At 38.8% G+C, this 17,389-nt stretch overlaps 1 protein-coding gene across 6 annotated transcripts in view; it reads left to right on the top strand.

Moving 5' to 3' along the window:
• The window catches only part of LOC125233741 (dmX-like protein 2), a 93,390-nt gene that overhangs the window by 16,203 nt on the left and 59,798 nt on the right, over positions 1-17,389 (top strand). For 4 of the 6 annotated variants that reach the window (XM_048139814.1, XM_048139810.1, XM_048139809.1 and 1 more), the window contains exons 3-13: positions 1,772-1,925; positions 4,872-4,948; positions 6,394-6,523; positions 7,643-7,763; positions 9,102-9,287; positions 11,128-11,255; positions 11,744-11,904; positions 12,262-12,334; positions 13,918-14,104; positions 14,630-14,814; positions 16,233-16,349. In XM_048139814.1, the coding sequence (XP_047995771.1) occupies positions 1,772-1,925; positions 4,872-4,948; positions 6,394-6,523; positions 7,643-7,763; positions 9,102-9,287; positions 11,128-11,255; positions 11,744-11,904; positions 12,262-12,334; positions 13,918-14,104; positions 14,630-14,814; positions 16,233-16,349 (1,519 nt within the window). Of the gene's footprint in view, positions 1-1,771; positions 1,926-4,871; positions 4,949-6,393; positions 6,524-7,642; positions 7,764-9,101; positions 9,288-10,664; positions 10,710-10,853; positions 10,860-11,127; positions 11,256-11,743; positions 11,905-12,261; positions 12,335-13,917; positions 14,105-14,629; positions 14,815-16,232; positions 16,350-17,389 lie in introns of those variants that run through there. The other 2 variants (XM_048139812.1, XM_048139813.1) reach the window with 2 other exon arrangements.

Below are 17,389 nucleotides of genomic sequence, written 5' to 3'. Positions count from 1 at the left end.
CAAAGTAGTTTTACGCTTTATGTGGCAATTCTTGATTATGTATTCAAGATTGCCACAATAATAACACACAATTTCTTTTGCTGAAGAAGAGTACCTTCGAAAATGATGCGTACTTAGCATACTTATTGTATAGATATACAACCGTTTTACGATCTCGTTTGGAATGAAATGCATAAAATGTAGCACCTAGGTATTTTTCGCACTTGTATCGTAATGTATTAGGATAAGTATAACTTAAAGTTAAAATCGTGACACATATTGACTAGTAATTTTATGTAAGTACCTAAGCTTTCATAATGTTAAGTTAACGATGTTATTCCATCAACCTGGTCACCTATAATGTAACCATTCTGTGTTACACAATAGTTTTCAATCAATTTATGGTGGCTCATTTAAATCGGCTTGCACGTACTGCGCAAATTCGACCTATTATAATATGTACCTAACTAAACACAAAAAATATTATTATACATAAGTACTACAAGTAGGTACCTAGCTAAACACAGTTACACTGCAATAGTACATTGTATAACAAGGGGGGGAAGTTGAATATTGTTAACGAGAGTAAGTTAAAAGACTCGAGTTTGCAATATTCTTTCGCCCCGAGTTCACACAATGTTTTTCATCACACTCGCAATGTAAAAAATATGTAAATGTAAAAAAGTTAAGTACGGTACTAGTAAATTTCGTAACTCCCTTGGGAGAACGATTTTTCTATAACTCACGCTCCGCCTGCGTGCAATAGCATATTTAAAGTACGGGTGTGGTGAAAAAGTATTAACATAATATATTCAACTGTAGATATAATTGTAGCAATATAGTACACGTCTGTTGATCACTGCTAGCCTTTACTGCAAAGGCATAAAGCCAATCCATGGCTATTGGGTTAGTAAATACACCAATTGCGTGCCGATATACATAACCGAATCGGTGCTAATTTTCCGTAGTTTTTCTTCGAGAGGTCTAGGCAAAGAATTCATTGTCTTAAAGTAGGCAAGCCAATCGATATTCATGCATCTTAAATGTTACATTAATACTTTAGTGACTTTTGGTTACTTTAGAACTTCGTCGAATTGATAATGCCTCGTTCTATGCTAAATAGATATTGACTGCTAAAGTGACCAAACATCTTTTTTACTATATAAATAGATACTATAATTATGTATAAGTGTTCCGATTTCCGATATATTTGGGAACTTTGACCGTCAGCAACTTAGTGCGATGTGGCTCAGAACTTTACTATCCTTGCAAATTTCCATACAAAGTGTTCCGTTTTCATTGCTCTCCAGAATAAATTGTTGACGCTGAACTTAGTGCTTGTATCTCAAGTTATTGAAACGTTACGTAAAGCTGCTGGAGACTGTTTGTCTCTAGTTTATCGATTGGAGAAGTTTTAAGCACTGCGGTGTTAGCCGCTGCGGAATATCTGCTATACGTACAGCCGAGTTCGTTTCCATCTACACAGTTAGGAGAAAAAATATCTAAACACGATTCTAATATTGGTTGCGTAAGCGTGTACTGTAAACAAGCACGATTGATAGAAATTGAGATTTACTGATGATAAAGAACCACTTGTTCTCGTTTAGTAGAATTTATTTAAACGGCTCGTAGGGGTTTAGTATTGGAGGTTGGAGGAGTCCTTCACATCCGCGACTACGTTTTGGTTACTCAAGCTTTAATTATACTGATGTGTCTTTTCACTATAAACAATCCACAATATTACCAATTCATCTGCTGACCACAGATTTTATATATTGTTCTTCGTTTAAAGGGTTTGGAGTACCGATGGGTGCAAACCGGGAAGCTCACAGCAGATGGACCAATCACAGCCCTCTCCTGGAACTTGGAGGGCACACGGCTCCTCACTGGTGGGAAGATCCTACAGCTCTGGCACCAGGCCTCACTTTACCAGGAGGACAGCCAACGTAAGTAAAGTTTGTCATAAATGAATAGTCCAATCACAGCCCACTTGGAGGGCACGCAGCTCCTCACTGGTGGAAAGATCCTGCTGCTCTAGGACTCACTTTATGAAGAGGACACCCAACGTAAGTGCGTCGTAAAACCATAGATGGACCAATCACAGCCCTCTCCTGTAACTTGGTATGTGGTTCCACACTGGTGGAAAGATCCTGCAGGCCCTGCAGCGCTGGCATCTGGCAAACTATTCAGTGTTAATCACAACAAATTGCCCTTTCAAGTTTCTAGACTTACCGTGTAAAATTTCTGTCTAGCCCTTTATGCGTCCATTATAAAACGGGACAAATTTACACGCTTACTACAACGAGCTCACAGAATACAAGACACATTCTTTATACGATAAAAGGTCACCCAGAGCCAAAGTAGTTAAATGATTCCCTAGGCGGACAACTTTTACATTACGGATTATTCTTCAACGATTTTCCAATAAATAGTGAAAGTAAATGTATAGTTGCGTTGCGTTGAAACCACGCGAAATTCTTGAAAAACACAATAAATCAGTTGCTAAGATATGCTCTTCACGTGACTGTAATGTAATTCACTTTTGTCTAAAACACGATATGACTCAGGTTTTATCAGAAAGTACTGTGTTAGCACACTAAGATAATGGATAATCTTGTTTCGGGCGCCACCTTAGTCAGATTCGCGGTCGTTTGAAGGAAAAAGCCTTAAAATTTAAAAAATGTACTATATGTTAATACATTTGGACTTTTTCCTCGGCTCGGGGACATACGAGTATGCCAGGCCAGGATCAAGTTTTATTATAAAGAGTGTCTAAATGCACGTTCCCAACGTTAAACAAAACTTCATTTTCTTTCAGCAGGAAAAATAACGTACTTACCTACCTAACAATAGTTTTAAGCAAACGCGGATCGGATCGCGCGATCTCGCCAACTATTACATAAAAACCGGCCAAGAGCGTGTCGGGCCACGCTCAGTGTAGGGTTCCGTAGTTTTCGTATTTTTCTCAAAAACTACTGAACCTATCAAGTTCAAAACAATTTTCCTAGAAAGTCTTTATAAAGTTCTACTTTTGTGATTTTTTTCATATTTTTTACACATATGGTTCAAAAATTAGAGGGGGGGACGCACTTTTTTTCCTTTAGGAGCGATTATTTCCGAAAATATTAATATTATCAAAAAACGATCTAAGTAAACCTTTATTCATTTTTAAATACCTATCCAACAATATATCACACGTTGGGGTTGGAATGAAAAAAAATATCAGCCCCCACTTTACATGTAGGGGGGGTACCCTAATAAAACATTTTTTTCAATTTTTTATTTTTGCACTTTGTTGGCGTGATTGATATACATATTGGTACCAAATTTCAGCTTTCTAGTGCTTACGGTTACTGAGATTATCCGCGGACGGACGGACAGACAGACATGGCGAAACTATAAGGGTTCCTAGTTGACTACGGAACCCTAAAAAAGGTTTACAATAGTGTAATTTTTTTTTGTAAATGTAATTTAAGTTAAAGTAACATTAAAAAAAAATTGAATGTGCCTTGTTTGTCCTTGAGCAAACCTAGACAGATATACCTCAGTCTGTAAACTACCAATTTGTAATTGCGTAGCATCGATATGTAAGTGGGTGTCTTTATATAGGCTGTGACTGGCACACTAGTAAGTGCTTATATGTACCTAATAACTATACGTTTTCAATTGCGTTTAAATAACATCAATCGTGCATTATGCTCATTATATAACGACTACATTGATTTACCGTTTATGACTGCATTTTTAATTGCTAGAACAATTTTGTTACGTAACATAACGAAATGACCAATTATGAATAAATTATGGCTCGTGTTGTATTTGTTGTACAGAAGTTTTAATTGTACCAACGTGATTCATTTCATCACTACTTTGAAATAATCTCGTATCTCATACTGTTCCTCAAAGTAAAAACGTAGTAAGTTTATCAAGGTGTGCAATAAAGAGTATTGTATTGTATTGTAAGTCTATATGCATTCCATACATACTTACTATAATACATTTTCTCTTCATTGACAGGAGAAGATATAAGTTTTTTTCAAAGTAGTGACGATTTTTAGGGTTCCGTAGTCAACTAGGAACCCTTATAGTTTCACCATGTCTGTCTGTCCGTCCGTCCGTCCGTCCGTCCGTCCGCGGATAATCTCAGTAACCGTTAGCACTAGAAAGCTGAAATTTGGTACCAATATGTGTATCAATCACGCCAACAAAGTGCAAAAATAAAAAATGGAAAAAAATGTTTTATTAGGGTACTCCCCCTACATGTAAAGTGGGGGCTGATTTTTTTTTTTCATTCCAACCTCAACATGTGACATATTGTTGGATAGGTATTTAAAAATGAATAAGGGTTTACTAAGATCGTTTTTTGATAATATTAATATTTTCGGAAATAATCGCTCCTAAAGAAAAAAAAGTGCGTCCCCCCTCTAACTTTTGAACCATATGTTTAAAAAATATGAAAAAAATCACAAAAGTAGAACTTTATAAATACTTTCTAGGAAAATTGTTTTGAACTTTGTAGGTTCAGTAGTTTTTGAGAAACATATGGAAAACTACGGAACCCTACACTGAGCGTGGCCCGACACGCTCTTGGCCGGTTTTTGACTTTAAGTAACCAGTTCATTCTGTAACTCAGCTATTTACTAGCTAACAAATAGTAATATGAGCAAAATGAACTGTAGTGTCTAGTATCCGCTATGCATGTAAGATCCTGCAGTTACTGATGTCACTGATTGGTAATGTAATGTTTGTCACATACGCAGAGGCACATAGTAATTTAGTTATACATATGCACCCAGCATTTTTCGGACTGATCATCACTCAGCAGTGATCTGTCACATGCAATGTCACAATTAAGTTCATACTAATACATTATGGTATAACTTTCATTGCAGCAAGCTCCGGTGTAACATTCCAAATCGGCGGCAGCGATAAAGACGACAAGCCGAAATTGCAGGATGAAGAAGAGCCAGTAAGTCTAAGTCTAAAGAATATTCATGACAGAGTTTTGAATGATTCACGGCTATTTTCATTAGACTTATACTGACCGGGATATAGACCGTGATTACCTTTCTATATCCCGGTCAGTATAAGTCTAATAAATTCATGACAGAGTGGAGAACTTTCATGACAGAGTAGATAACAGAACAGATAGGGTGGGGCCTTAAACTATTATATATTCCACGACTCTTCTGTATCCGAACAGACTAGTCAACATTTTCGATGTGATTTAATTTAGCATTTCTTCAGATTCCTATGTTTCCATTCCACATTTAGATATCACCTGTAGAAACTCCAGGTAAGCATATCTTGCAATTCTCTTGCATCTGAATATTGATATCGTGCAAAATAATGTTATCTCCTAAATCTAGAAATAAGATCTATAGTGGAAATCTGTAAAGTTAGAAACAATCCGTTTAGCGGACAGATTCTAACAGATAAGATAACATTCCAAATTGTTTACTTTCATAACCTGACATCTTGCTCTAAAAACTCTAAACGTATAATCGCAAGGTTTCTTGTCCAATGAACGAATTTGTAAGACAAGTAACCGCCAAAATGGAGATATACACTGACAGAGATATCATTGTTTGTTGTTACCTGGGGGCCTACCATGAAGTGCTAAAGCCGTTCAGTTTAGGTTGAGAGAGAGGGACGGAGCTATGGAACTGCTATAGCTTCGTCCCTTTCTCTCAACCTAAACTGAACGGCTTTAGCACTTCATGGTAACCCCCCTGATATCAGTTGATATGAAATACGAGCAGTCTAATTTAATTAAATATATTCATATATCAGCATTCTTATTTTTGAAAGAGCAACGAACTTTTAGACATGTTTCATTATTAATGTGTTAACTGTTTGTTGAAGTAGCATATAATTCATTATGTGAATAATAAAGGTGGCAAGACTATTTAATGTTTAACAAGGCCACGGTACGCTGAATACATTTTTAAATTAAAATCCATTTGTATTGATTTTAATTTTCCAATTTATCCATTTCTATGAACAATTGAAAATGGATATTCTCACTGTGGCTTATACATAACTTCTATTTTTTTACCCTTTACCTTCGAAACTAGTTAGGTACCCTGCTATTATTAATTAATTAAATTAAATTACTTTATTTCGACCAACTGGGATCTTACAATTTACAAACGGTACACACATAAAATATCACAATTAACAACAATAAAATTAGCTTAACAAAACATTAGAAAATAAAAATGGTCTAAGATCTATTTTTTACTAGCTTTAGCCGGAATATATAGCTTTGCTAAACTGAATCTTAAATCACATGTTTGGCCATTATTACAACAATAATTATCCGTAAAGGTTTAATTAAAATATCTTACTCTACGTGCATCTTTTTACACATGTCTAAGTCATTTTTCTATTAAAATTGCCATGTTTTCGCAGGGTTGGCTGTGCGTATGGCAGTGTCAAACGGCAACGCCGGCGCACCACCTCGCCTTCTCGCCAGACGGCGTTCTGTTCGCTACGTCGGGGGTCAACGATAGATTAGTTAAAATCTGGTATCAAAATAAAGGTAATCCATTCAGTTTCTGCCTATGAGTTTTATACATGTATGAGTAATATTATGTCTCTGCTGTAGATAGTTATCGTCAACAATACAGAAGGCACCGGCAAGGCATGAATTTCACTCAGGTTTGTGAGATCGTACTTAAAGATGTATGGAGTTGCAGGCGAAAACGCAACTGCACCTGCTTGCAACATATACATGACTAATTTCTGTGCATGTTACCATCGTTTAGAAAAAATATATTCGGCATACTTCACACATCACACATGCCTTAATTTACTGGTAATGGTAAATTAATTGAAAATATATTAGACTGAACTTCTCACACGTGCGTTGTTCGCCGTTCATTTTATAATAATAACCATTAGCCGCTTTTTGAATTCTGTAATAAATGTATACAATTAAACGCGCTCGGTTTATTGACTTGTGTTAATCTGAGCTATCTGATTAAAGCGCACCTCACGTATTAGTCACGTGGTGTATCAAACAATGGTTATATTTACATTTTTACAACCGCTTACTCTCTTTGCCTTTTAGCTGTTGTAGTAAATGGTTCTACAACTGGCATTGTTATTGTTTAGGTATTGTGGTCAATCTATCAGTTGTGTGACGTATTAGTTTCTACGAATATGATATGCCGATTGATTTTAATGTCGTATAACGTAAGATGATACAATAGAGGAAATATATTAAATTAACGTCACAACGATTTAAAAACAAAGGTAGGTCACACTGAATTGTTTTAATTGTTTTTTAGTAAAGCCTTAGAGATATACGAATTTCGCAATTGACCGCAAACTATGACAAAAAAATAGAAACTGATCGCAATTCGCAACAAACCTGGAATGCCGTTGTCAAAATTTTGCTACTGAATTATAATATAATAACCTTCAATCTATAAACTACAGCTTAAATTGTCTGGGACAGATCTGGAACTAGGCGGTTGAGGGGATAAACGAAGTATTCCATCATTCCGACTTTAGACAATTCAATTTGAAACCTTAGTTTGCAGGCAGATTTTTATTGCAAACAACGCTTCCACTGCAGTATAATTGTTAGTGCTATGTACCATGTATGTATGCGTACTTCATAGGATGGTTACTAATAAGTGTTTTTGTATTCCAGTATTGGTCCACGCGCAAGGCGAACACGCGTCGTCAGACCTCAACTACACGTTCATATACGTCGCGCACCCGCGGGCGGTCACACATCTGTCATGGCGGAAAACGAGCAAATATATGCCCAAGTGAGTCTTACTTCATCGTAGATAAGTGTGAAAAGTGGTAAACTAGAGCAAAGTCTGTCTTACAATTGACAAAACAATGCTCAATTTTTGTTTAGTTTTCCGATAAGGAATTCAAAGTTTTGTAACATTTAGGTAATTAGGTTATCCTTCAAGTCTGGTGTTGGTTCGTTTGTGTCAGCCGATAGATACAGTATATTTAATTTTGATGTTCATAATAAGCTACTTGCCTCCTAGTCAAATCAGCTTCTTTTTAAGAACTGTCAAAACGAATTTGAACGATTTGCTAATATCTTATACTTTTAAACGAGCAATTCTTGTATATTTATTTATTTATTTATACCGACGATCTCGGAAACCGCTCTAACGATTTCGCTGAAATTTGTTATGTGGGGGTTTTCGGGGATGAAAAATCGATCTAGCGTAGCCTTAGATCCCGGAAAACGCGAATTTTCGAGTTTTCATGAGTTTTTCTTTCGCGTTAGTAAACGTAAAATAGGGTCGTTAATTTCGCCGCGCGCGCATCGATTCCGCTTAGCTCAATCGTACGAGGTCGGTCTAATGTACGCAGATAGATCGTAGGTGTCAGGGTTTCGAATCCCGGCCAGAAATTAAGTTTTTGTTTTTTTTTTGTTTATGTATTTATAAGAGTTTTTTTTTATCTAAAGACGTGATATATTAAAATAGAACCGAGCGAAGCTCGGTCGCCCAGATATTGGAATTAATACGAAATCGAATTGAGTGACGTCACGGTCAATTAAGTTACGTTATATAATATTTCTATCTGACTTATTAAATAGAAATTCGAATCAAAAATAACTTCTGTCCATGTTTTTCTAATAATTATTTGATGCTTTATTTCGTACATGGTATAAAATATTTTATTTTAAGAACAGTCAAGTTCCCTATATGGCTGTTTATATTATCAACGTATACAAGTAACTTACATAATTTGTTGGTGACACTTTTTTAAGGTAGTTGAGGACTTTGTTTGCATGACTCGTATGCACTCTCTACGAAAATTCCAGTTTGACCCTAAAGAATGGACCCATAATAGTGCAATGCAATTTTGCAGCTCGCTGTACCTACCAGTGGCGGCTGGTGAAAATTTCTGCTCGGCAACACTAAGCAAAAAGAAACCTACCTTAACATTAGGTACTTTACTAGTAATCATTTTTAGGCAAGCCGGTGGGAATCGGCTTGTATGGACCAGCCGCTGCTGGTACCTACATTTGTTTCAACGAACGTTTAGCGTCAGTGGCACGCTCAGATAGTTCACTGTGGGCCTGTAGTCCTTCTCTTCTATCTAATCGTGTTTATAAACTGCATTCATGTTTCCAGAGGCAGCGTCGGCAACGTGCTAGTGACGTCATGCGTGGACAACATCTGCCGCGTGTGGTCAGAAACTCTCCTGCCGGACGACGAGTGGGGCGGCTGCGTGACGGCGCACAGCCGCTCACCGCCGCGCCGTCAGCGCGCTACGCACCGCCATAAACACCGGTTCATGCAGCGCTTGAAGCACATGAAGTGAGTAACTTATGATGCCAACTGTAAGATAGTGGACCTCGTGTGGTTAGAGACTACTCATAGATGATGAGTGGAGCGCCTGCGTGACGTCACAGTCGCTCGCCTCGCGCTATCCATCGCCATAAACACCGGTTCATGCAGCGCTTGAAGCACATGAAGTGAGTAACTTATGATGCCAACTGTAAGATAGTGGACCTCGTGTGGTTAGAGACTACTCATAGATGATGAGCGGAGCGCCTGCGTGACGTCACAGTCGCTCGCCTCGCGCTATCCATCGCCATAAACACCGGTTCATGCAGCGCTTGAAGCACATGAAGTGAGTAACTTATGATGCCAACTGTAAGATAGTGGACCTCGTGTGGTTAGAGACTACTCATAGATGATGAGTGGAGCGCCTGCGTGACGTCACAGTCGCTCGCCTCGCGCTATCCATCGCCATAAACACCGGTTCATGCAGCGCTTGAAGCACATGAAGTGAGTAACTTATGATGCCAACTGTAAGATAGTGGACCTCGTGTGGTTAGAGACTACTCATAGATGATGAGTGGGGCGCCTGCGTGACGTCACAGTCGCTCGCCTCGCGCTATCCATCGCCATAAACACCGGTTCATGCAGCGCTTGAAGCACATGAAGTGAGTAACTTATGATGCCAACTGTAAGATAGTGGACCTCGTGTGGTTAGAGACTACTCATAGATGATGAGTGGGGCGCCTGCGTGACGTCACAGTCGCTCGCCTCGCGCTATCCATCGCCATAAACACCGGTTCGTGCAGCGCTTGAAGCACATGAAGTGAGTAACTTATGATCCCAACTGTAAGATAGTGGACCTCGTGTGGTTAGAGACTACTCATAGATGATGAGTGGGGCGCCTGCGTGACGTCACAGTCGCTCGCCTCGCGCTATCCATCGCCATAAACACCGGTTCATGCAGCGCTTGAAGCACATGAAGTGAGTAACTTATGATGCCAACTGTAAGATAGTGGACCTCGTGTGGTTAGAGACTACTCATAGATGATGAGTGGGGCGCCTGCGTGACGTCACAGTCGCTCGCCTCGCGCTATCCATCGCCATAAACACCGGTTCATGCAGCGCTTGAAGCACATGAAGTGAGTAACTTATGATGCCAACTGTAAGATAGTGGACCTCGTGTGGTTAGAGACTACTCATAGATGATGAGTGGGGCGCCTGCGTGACGTCACAGTCGCTCGCCTCGCGCTATCCATCGCCATAAACACCGGTTCATGCAGCGCTTGAAGCACATGAAGTGAGTAACTTATGATGCCAACTGTAAGATAGTGGACCTCGTGTGGTTAGAGACTACTCATAGATGATGAGTGGGGCGCCTGCGTGACGTCACAGTCGCTCGCCTCGCGCTATCCATCGCCATAAACACCGGTTCATGCAGCGCTTGAAGCACATGAAGTGAGTAACTTATCATGCCAACTGTAGTGTTTGATTGGAGACTCTCCTTCCGGACGATGAATGGGGCGGCTGCGTGACGTCACAGCCGCGTCGTCAGCGCGCTACGCACCGCCATGAATACCGGTTCATGTAGCGCTCGAAGCACATGAAGTGTAACTACAGTGCACTATAATAGTGTAGTAGACCGCGTGTATTCTGAAGCTCTTCTGCCGGACGATGAATAGGGCGGCCACGTGACGGCCCACAGCCAATCCATAAAGTTAAATTGTTAACTAAGGGATGTTGGGATAGGATGCACGACGCCAATTTCTAACGAGTTATTCTAGCGCTCGAACGAAGCGGTACCGCCAATTGTGCGTGTGTAGATTATTAATGTAGTTTATATGTGTCTCGTTGCTAAAGTTATGTTTTGTTGAAGGACCTGCTTCCACATACGACGAAACGCGCAGTCGTCTAAACAGCCCGGGGCGCCCATCCCCACGTTACCCTCGACGTATAGTGCACACGACTTCCACAACCCTTATCACGCCACATCTTATACTGGAGGTAAGTAACAGTGCATCAGAAAACACTACATTGGATAGAGCATAGAGCCTAATGGCACGCCATAGTTTGAGCTGGTCTTTGCTACGGCCCCGCTAAAACGGTATCAGCTGTCTGGAGGTCGTGAAGTTCGGTAACGATTGGAAGCAAACTACAGCAGGAGCTCAAATTGACAATAATTGATCCTCACATCGGTGGGTTTAATACAATGTTAGAGTCAAACAGTTGATCAAAATAACACGCGACTAGTATAGCGACGCCCATCCTGAACAAACGAGCTCCTTAGCTTATTGTTATGAAATTCATTAAGCCTAATTTCCTAGAGTTTGTGTTGCAACTGTTGCAAGTTACTGTCCCGGTGGTATTCATTGTAAAAGTACCCCTATATTATTCTTAAATAGTTCCTTTCTGTCGCAAGGAAATTTAACAGATAGGAGTGTGAGTGATGAATCACTGTGGTTTCTATTATAGCGTTTGTCATTTGTTTTCAGGTCTTCATTTCCATCTAGCAGCATCTATAAACGCGGAGACAGACATTCCTCTAGTGCCATCGCTGGCCGGCGGCGGGCGCTTCATACTGCACTGGCTACACAATAAGGAAATGCATTTCACCAGTCAAGCTGAAGCCATATTACATGATCTTACTAAAAAGGTAATGAAAATCATTGACGCTAGACGCCGATCAAAACACAGTTTGGCTCTGTCGCGCCAGAACGGAAAAACGATAGAGGTTATAATGATAATATCGTAACGAGCGTGTCTGGATTTTGACATACTACATGCGCGATTAATAACTTACTAAATTTTAAAGTATTGCCTTGGAATCGCACTAAAAACCGACAAAATAGGTTGGGGTGAGAATGTCATTCGTCGAATGTGTGCTCCGGGTATTATAGAGTAGTTGTCGAAATATAAATTCCATTTATTCGAAGGTTTGATATATTACTTAACTTTCTCAAAGTTTAAAAATGCCGATATAAAAAATAAAAAAAAGTATTTTTGTCAACAGGTTTTAGATAAAGAAGAGACTGAAGAAGGAGGTTCAGAGCACACCACACATCCGGACGGAGAGAATGACGCGAGTATGACATTCATTTTTTTACATACATTCAAGTGTTGGTTTTGCCGTGCCTAAAGTTTATTAGACATTTATGCGGTGGTTTCATACAATCGTACAGCCTACCTAATTAGGTCTGATGGTCTAAATTAACGTTTCTCAAACTGTGGGGCGCGCCCCCTGGGGGCGCAGTATATTGTAAAGGGGGTGTGGGACCGTGAAGCAAGTGCACACATCACACTTTACCTTACTAATAGTAAGGCTGGGAGGGGGTGAATATCTAATTTTTGACGACAGTTGGCGTGCTTAAAAAAAGTTTGGGAATCCCTGGTCTAGATTATTATGATTTGCGAAGCTCGATTTTACATGCAGAATAAATACGGAATGATTTGGCGAAAAGTTGAGAAATACCTTATATTTGTAGCGTTTTGTAACTGTATTACTATATTACTTTATGTTATTTAAAGATGTTTTTGTAACTCCGCTTGTTGTCTAATATTCACTCAACATTATATCCATTGAGGTACCATCGTCATATTATAACCAAACATTTAATGATCATAGTAATACCTAAAACTTTGCTAAGTAACTACGCCAACTAAAAGCTATATTGAGATATTAACAGGCAAAAAAGAAACAATTTCTCATATGTCAATCTTGTCAATTTTCGCACAACCATGAAAAGCAATTTTTTTGTCTGTGAACTTCTCAATAATGTAACAGATAGGCAAACGGCTTGGTAAATATTTGCTTCTATGCTTATTCCATGCTGCATAGGACACAGGCGACCCAGTCAGTTGACTAAAGTACAGTCTGAGGATAACAGCAACAGTGATGAGCAACCAGGTAACGTAGTAGCTGAAGTACGATGAAATATGTCATTTTAAGCTTTATATAGGCAGAGAGAACAACCTTTTCAACTTTGATTTTGAACTACAAAGTGATACGATACTATGATTGCTTTTTAAATGCTATTTGTGTCTTAAAAATGTGTACATTATTATTAACTAAGCGAGTAACTAAATACTAACACAGTTCTTACCTACTATTATTTTTAACCAGGTTTCGTTTGTAAATATTTTGAAGATGTAGAATATTGTTTATTGCAAAAAAATGTGCAGAAAGCGGAAAGAAGCATGGGCCCTTCTTTAACTGTTAATAAATAGCATACAAGTTTGTACATAGCTGGTTTATATTACCATCTAATTTACTGTGGTTAATCGGAGTTAAGGGCATCCCAGAAGGCCTATGTTGCTTGCAATTTTATCACTTATCTACCTGGATAAAGCAGTGATACAATTGCAAGCATAATCGCCCGCCTGCTCTCTTTAATGTCACAAGTAGTTCGTTGGAGCTTAGACTGTCTCTCTTTTATAGCACACATCTTAGCACACATTTTATTTAGCTTGGCATGTGTATTTTCTTTCTTTGTAAATGTCGATCCTTATTGGGAGACACAATTATTTTTATTTAGAATTTATTATGTAATTTTTGACGATCATGATGAGAAGATAAACATAATTTTGACATGTAGCAAATTTATAGTGTAATTTTTATTATGAAATAAAGAAATCTAATCTAATGTAATAAATTATTTGTATGCCACAGGTAGCGGTAACCACAGCCACCCGACCCTATCCAACACGACGTCTATAAACTCAATAGCAACAGACGTCACATGCACGCACTTACCAGACTCTTTAGACGCGAAGATCGAAGGACTTTTACGGGATTGGCATCAGAGTCCTGACCTACTGTTCTCTATACATCCAGTGGACGGCAGTTTTCTTATATGGTACGTGAATATAAACGTGACGTAGAATATAAACTCTATAGTGAGAGCACACAGGTCTCTAAAGTATTTGTGGGCGACAGTTTTATTAACGCTTTGTCAAATAGGTACAGCTCCTCTGTATGTCGAAAAAATACATCATATAAGCTACGAAATCTATGCTCAAAGTTCCTAAGAAGGCGCCGAGTGTCATACTAATAGTCCAAATTACATGTGTAAGCATTTTCAGAATTTGGGACCCCCCAATTAGCGTAAGTTGTTAAAAAAAATTGACTCACTGTCAGTTTTGTAACGATAATTAAGCAAGAAATTTCTATAAAAATATTGTTTTTGTGTTAATTACATAAACTTTAAGCGATAGTCTACATTCAGAATGTGAAAAAAGTAAATTTTTAGATAGATTTTATGTCGTCACAAAACTGACAGCGAGTTAATTTTTGTTAACAACTTACGTTAATTGGAGTGTCCCAAATTCTGATAATGCCCGTGTATCTTAAGAACGCAAACTCAATCTTCCTCCCTTTACAGGGTGTGCGAATGGCTAGACGAACTGCAAGCGGGCGCGATCCGCCAAGCGCAAGTATCGTTCTCGGCGCGAATCCCATCTGCTTTCCCACTGGGCGACGCTACCACCATGTGCACACCGGCCGCGTTGTACCACGCCGCGGCGCAGCCGCTATACGTCAGGCACCGTACCAAGCCTGTCACACCCGGTTAGTGTCTAACGCGATTAAATTTCATAATTTTTGCCTTTTATCCATGTCGTCAGTTTGCACTAGCTAAGGACTGTATCGTTAAGTATAAGGACAAAACAAACCTCGTCTAAATGTTGACATGTGCATAATTTTGTATTATTATGTTCCGAGAGTATGATCTTAAGGTATTGGTAAGTACTATTTGATATAAGAAGGTCTGATATTTTTTTTATTTTAGGGACTTTATGGTACTTTCATTAAGGTCTAGCAAATAAATTTCGGACAACCCCTATCTGGCTTAATTTGAGAATATTTCAATGACTCTTTGTACGATTTCAACAAACAAAGGTTAATGTGCTGCCAAAATATATTCTTTAAGAGTCCTCTTCATGATTTTTCCAATTGGGTACTTGTAGAATAAATGCGGCGAATTTATATAATTTAAAAAAACGCAATTTTGAGCAACGTTCCGGATTGCCGTAAATTTTTGATGCTAGCAGGATGAGAGAAACAGATAAAAAAATTAGCCATAGGCCAAAGTCTAATTGACATTCATGGTGTTTGAACAGTGCTTAAACCAGATCGATATAAACAATGTATGATAGTCAAATTCGACATCAAAGTCGGAGTTAGAGTAAGCACCATGCTACATTCTCTAAATGGCCGCCATACACAGATCCTGAACTATATTTTTTAAATAACAATGGCTAGACTATGTCCAGATATTCTGCTTTGTGGATCATGTGTCGTTGAGGTTCGCACCATACAATTTTTTTTCGCAATCGTATCGTCTTTTACGCACTTTGTGAATTTTCTAGTAGCATTTGTCCGGAATCGTAATTGGTACTCGGGAGGATTAAGTCAATACTGTCTAAACCATATGCTTTACGTCGAGTTTCTAGGACAAAATGTGTACCTTATTATGTGCCTTATTAAGCCCATGGCTTGTTATAAGAAAAAAATATAATAGCAAATAAATACGGCTACTCAAAGTTGTCTTCATACTTAACACTTTCGCTACCAAGAACCCGACTGTCGGGTACACCGCTCGTAGAAGCGTAGCCGATTACATGGGTTTCCCCGTATGTAGCGAAAATGTCGTAGCGCCGCGTAGAGCCCGGTTTCGAAAGTGTTAACGATACAGTCTTTATATAGTCACGGAAGACTGGAAAAGTCGACGAAATCTAATTTGACTCGATTCGACATACAAGTTGTTCGAAAGATCTGCTCACTTTCTATATCGTCAACCATAAACATATATTCCATGACGTTAAAATAAGTCCTTATCTGGCAACAAATCCAGCATACAGCTTCCTATTATTTAGAACCATATAGTCGACAACGTAAATTAGAAACCGCTGGAATATCATTGTCAGAACAAAAACAAGTTACTGATATTTTCAATGCCATCAAATCATACATTCACTTGTTTATAGGTCAGCAACAACAGCAGCAACCAGAAACCGTGACGACACCCCTGGCTAGTGTGCAGGAGGAAAAAGAGGATACCGAGTGGCCCCAGAATGACGAACAGAAAGAGCCTCTTGAAAACGGTAAACGTTGTTCCACCTTACGGCCCAGCGGTGACATTGGTCTAAGCGTGACAGCGGTGAGCGGCAGCCATACGTGCGAATGAAAAGTCCCATCGCTGTGTCTCGCTCCAATGTATGCCCGCCGCTCACCGCTGTCGCGCTTAGACCAATGTCATGGCTGAGCCGTTAGAGCATTTTTCATCACATTTGCTGTTTAAAGGTATCATTACGTCTACGTGTACTGAAGCATAATGTACTATTTTATTCCCAAGGGAATAATGGATTTAGTTTTAAAAATTAATACAATCCGTACAATACTTCAGGCAAAGGATGTTTCAATCAGCCAAGGATTTTTGTTGCACAACAAAAATTTGACTATTAAGCTATAAAATATATTTTACGGTATGAAAAATGCATTTTATTTATGTTTTACAATTATTTCAGTGTGTTTTGCATTTATTTCGTAAAATTTAACTCAGATAAATTGTTATAATTTACAATCTGACAATATGCTCTCTACTCGCGCTTGACCGCGGGCGTACGCGAGGCACCCACCGTTGCCTAGCAACGGAGAGTACAACAGATAAAAATAAGTACAATTTTAGTTCAATTATTATGATTTAATGCTTTTTTGAACGTTGCATTTAATTTATATGCAGTATTTTCGTGTTTGTTTTCGTTCAAAAAGTGTTTGTTATCAAAAACAATGGATTTAATATGAATAATCTGATGTAGATCAAGATACACTACTCGTAGCAACGCCGCCGGTTGAAGGTTTTGCCTTATGACTGTTTCCTCTGTATTTTTCTCTCAAATGTGATGAAAAACATTGTGTGTAACTCGGGGAGTATGAATATTACTAACTCGAGTCTTTAAATCGCTCCGGCAAGCCGTCGCGATTTAACTTACTCTCGTTAGTAATATTCAACTTCCTCCCCTTGTTGCACAATGTACTATTCTTTACCAGTTGTCTGTTTCACAATAGTGACAATAGGCTAGTTTCCAATACTTCAAATAAAATATTTTAAGCAGTGCACGAAAGGAAGCACTACATAATTAGA

Source organism: Leguminivora glycinivorella, chromosome 15 (genome assembly GCF_023078275.1).
Source record: "Leguminivora glycinivorella isolate SPB_JAAS2020 chromosome 15, LegGlyc_1.1, whole genome shotgun sequence".
Taxonomy (NCBI): Eukaryota; Metazoa; Arthropoda; class Insecta; order Lepidoptera; family Tortricidae; genus Leguminivora; species Leguminivora glycinivorella.
This window is presented reverse-complemented; position numbering and strand designations above follow the sequence as displayed.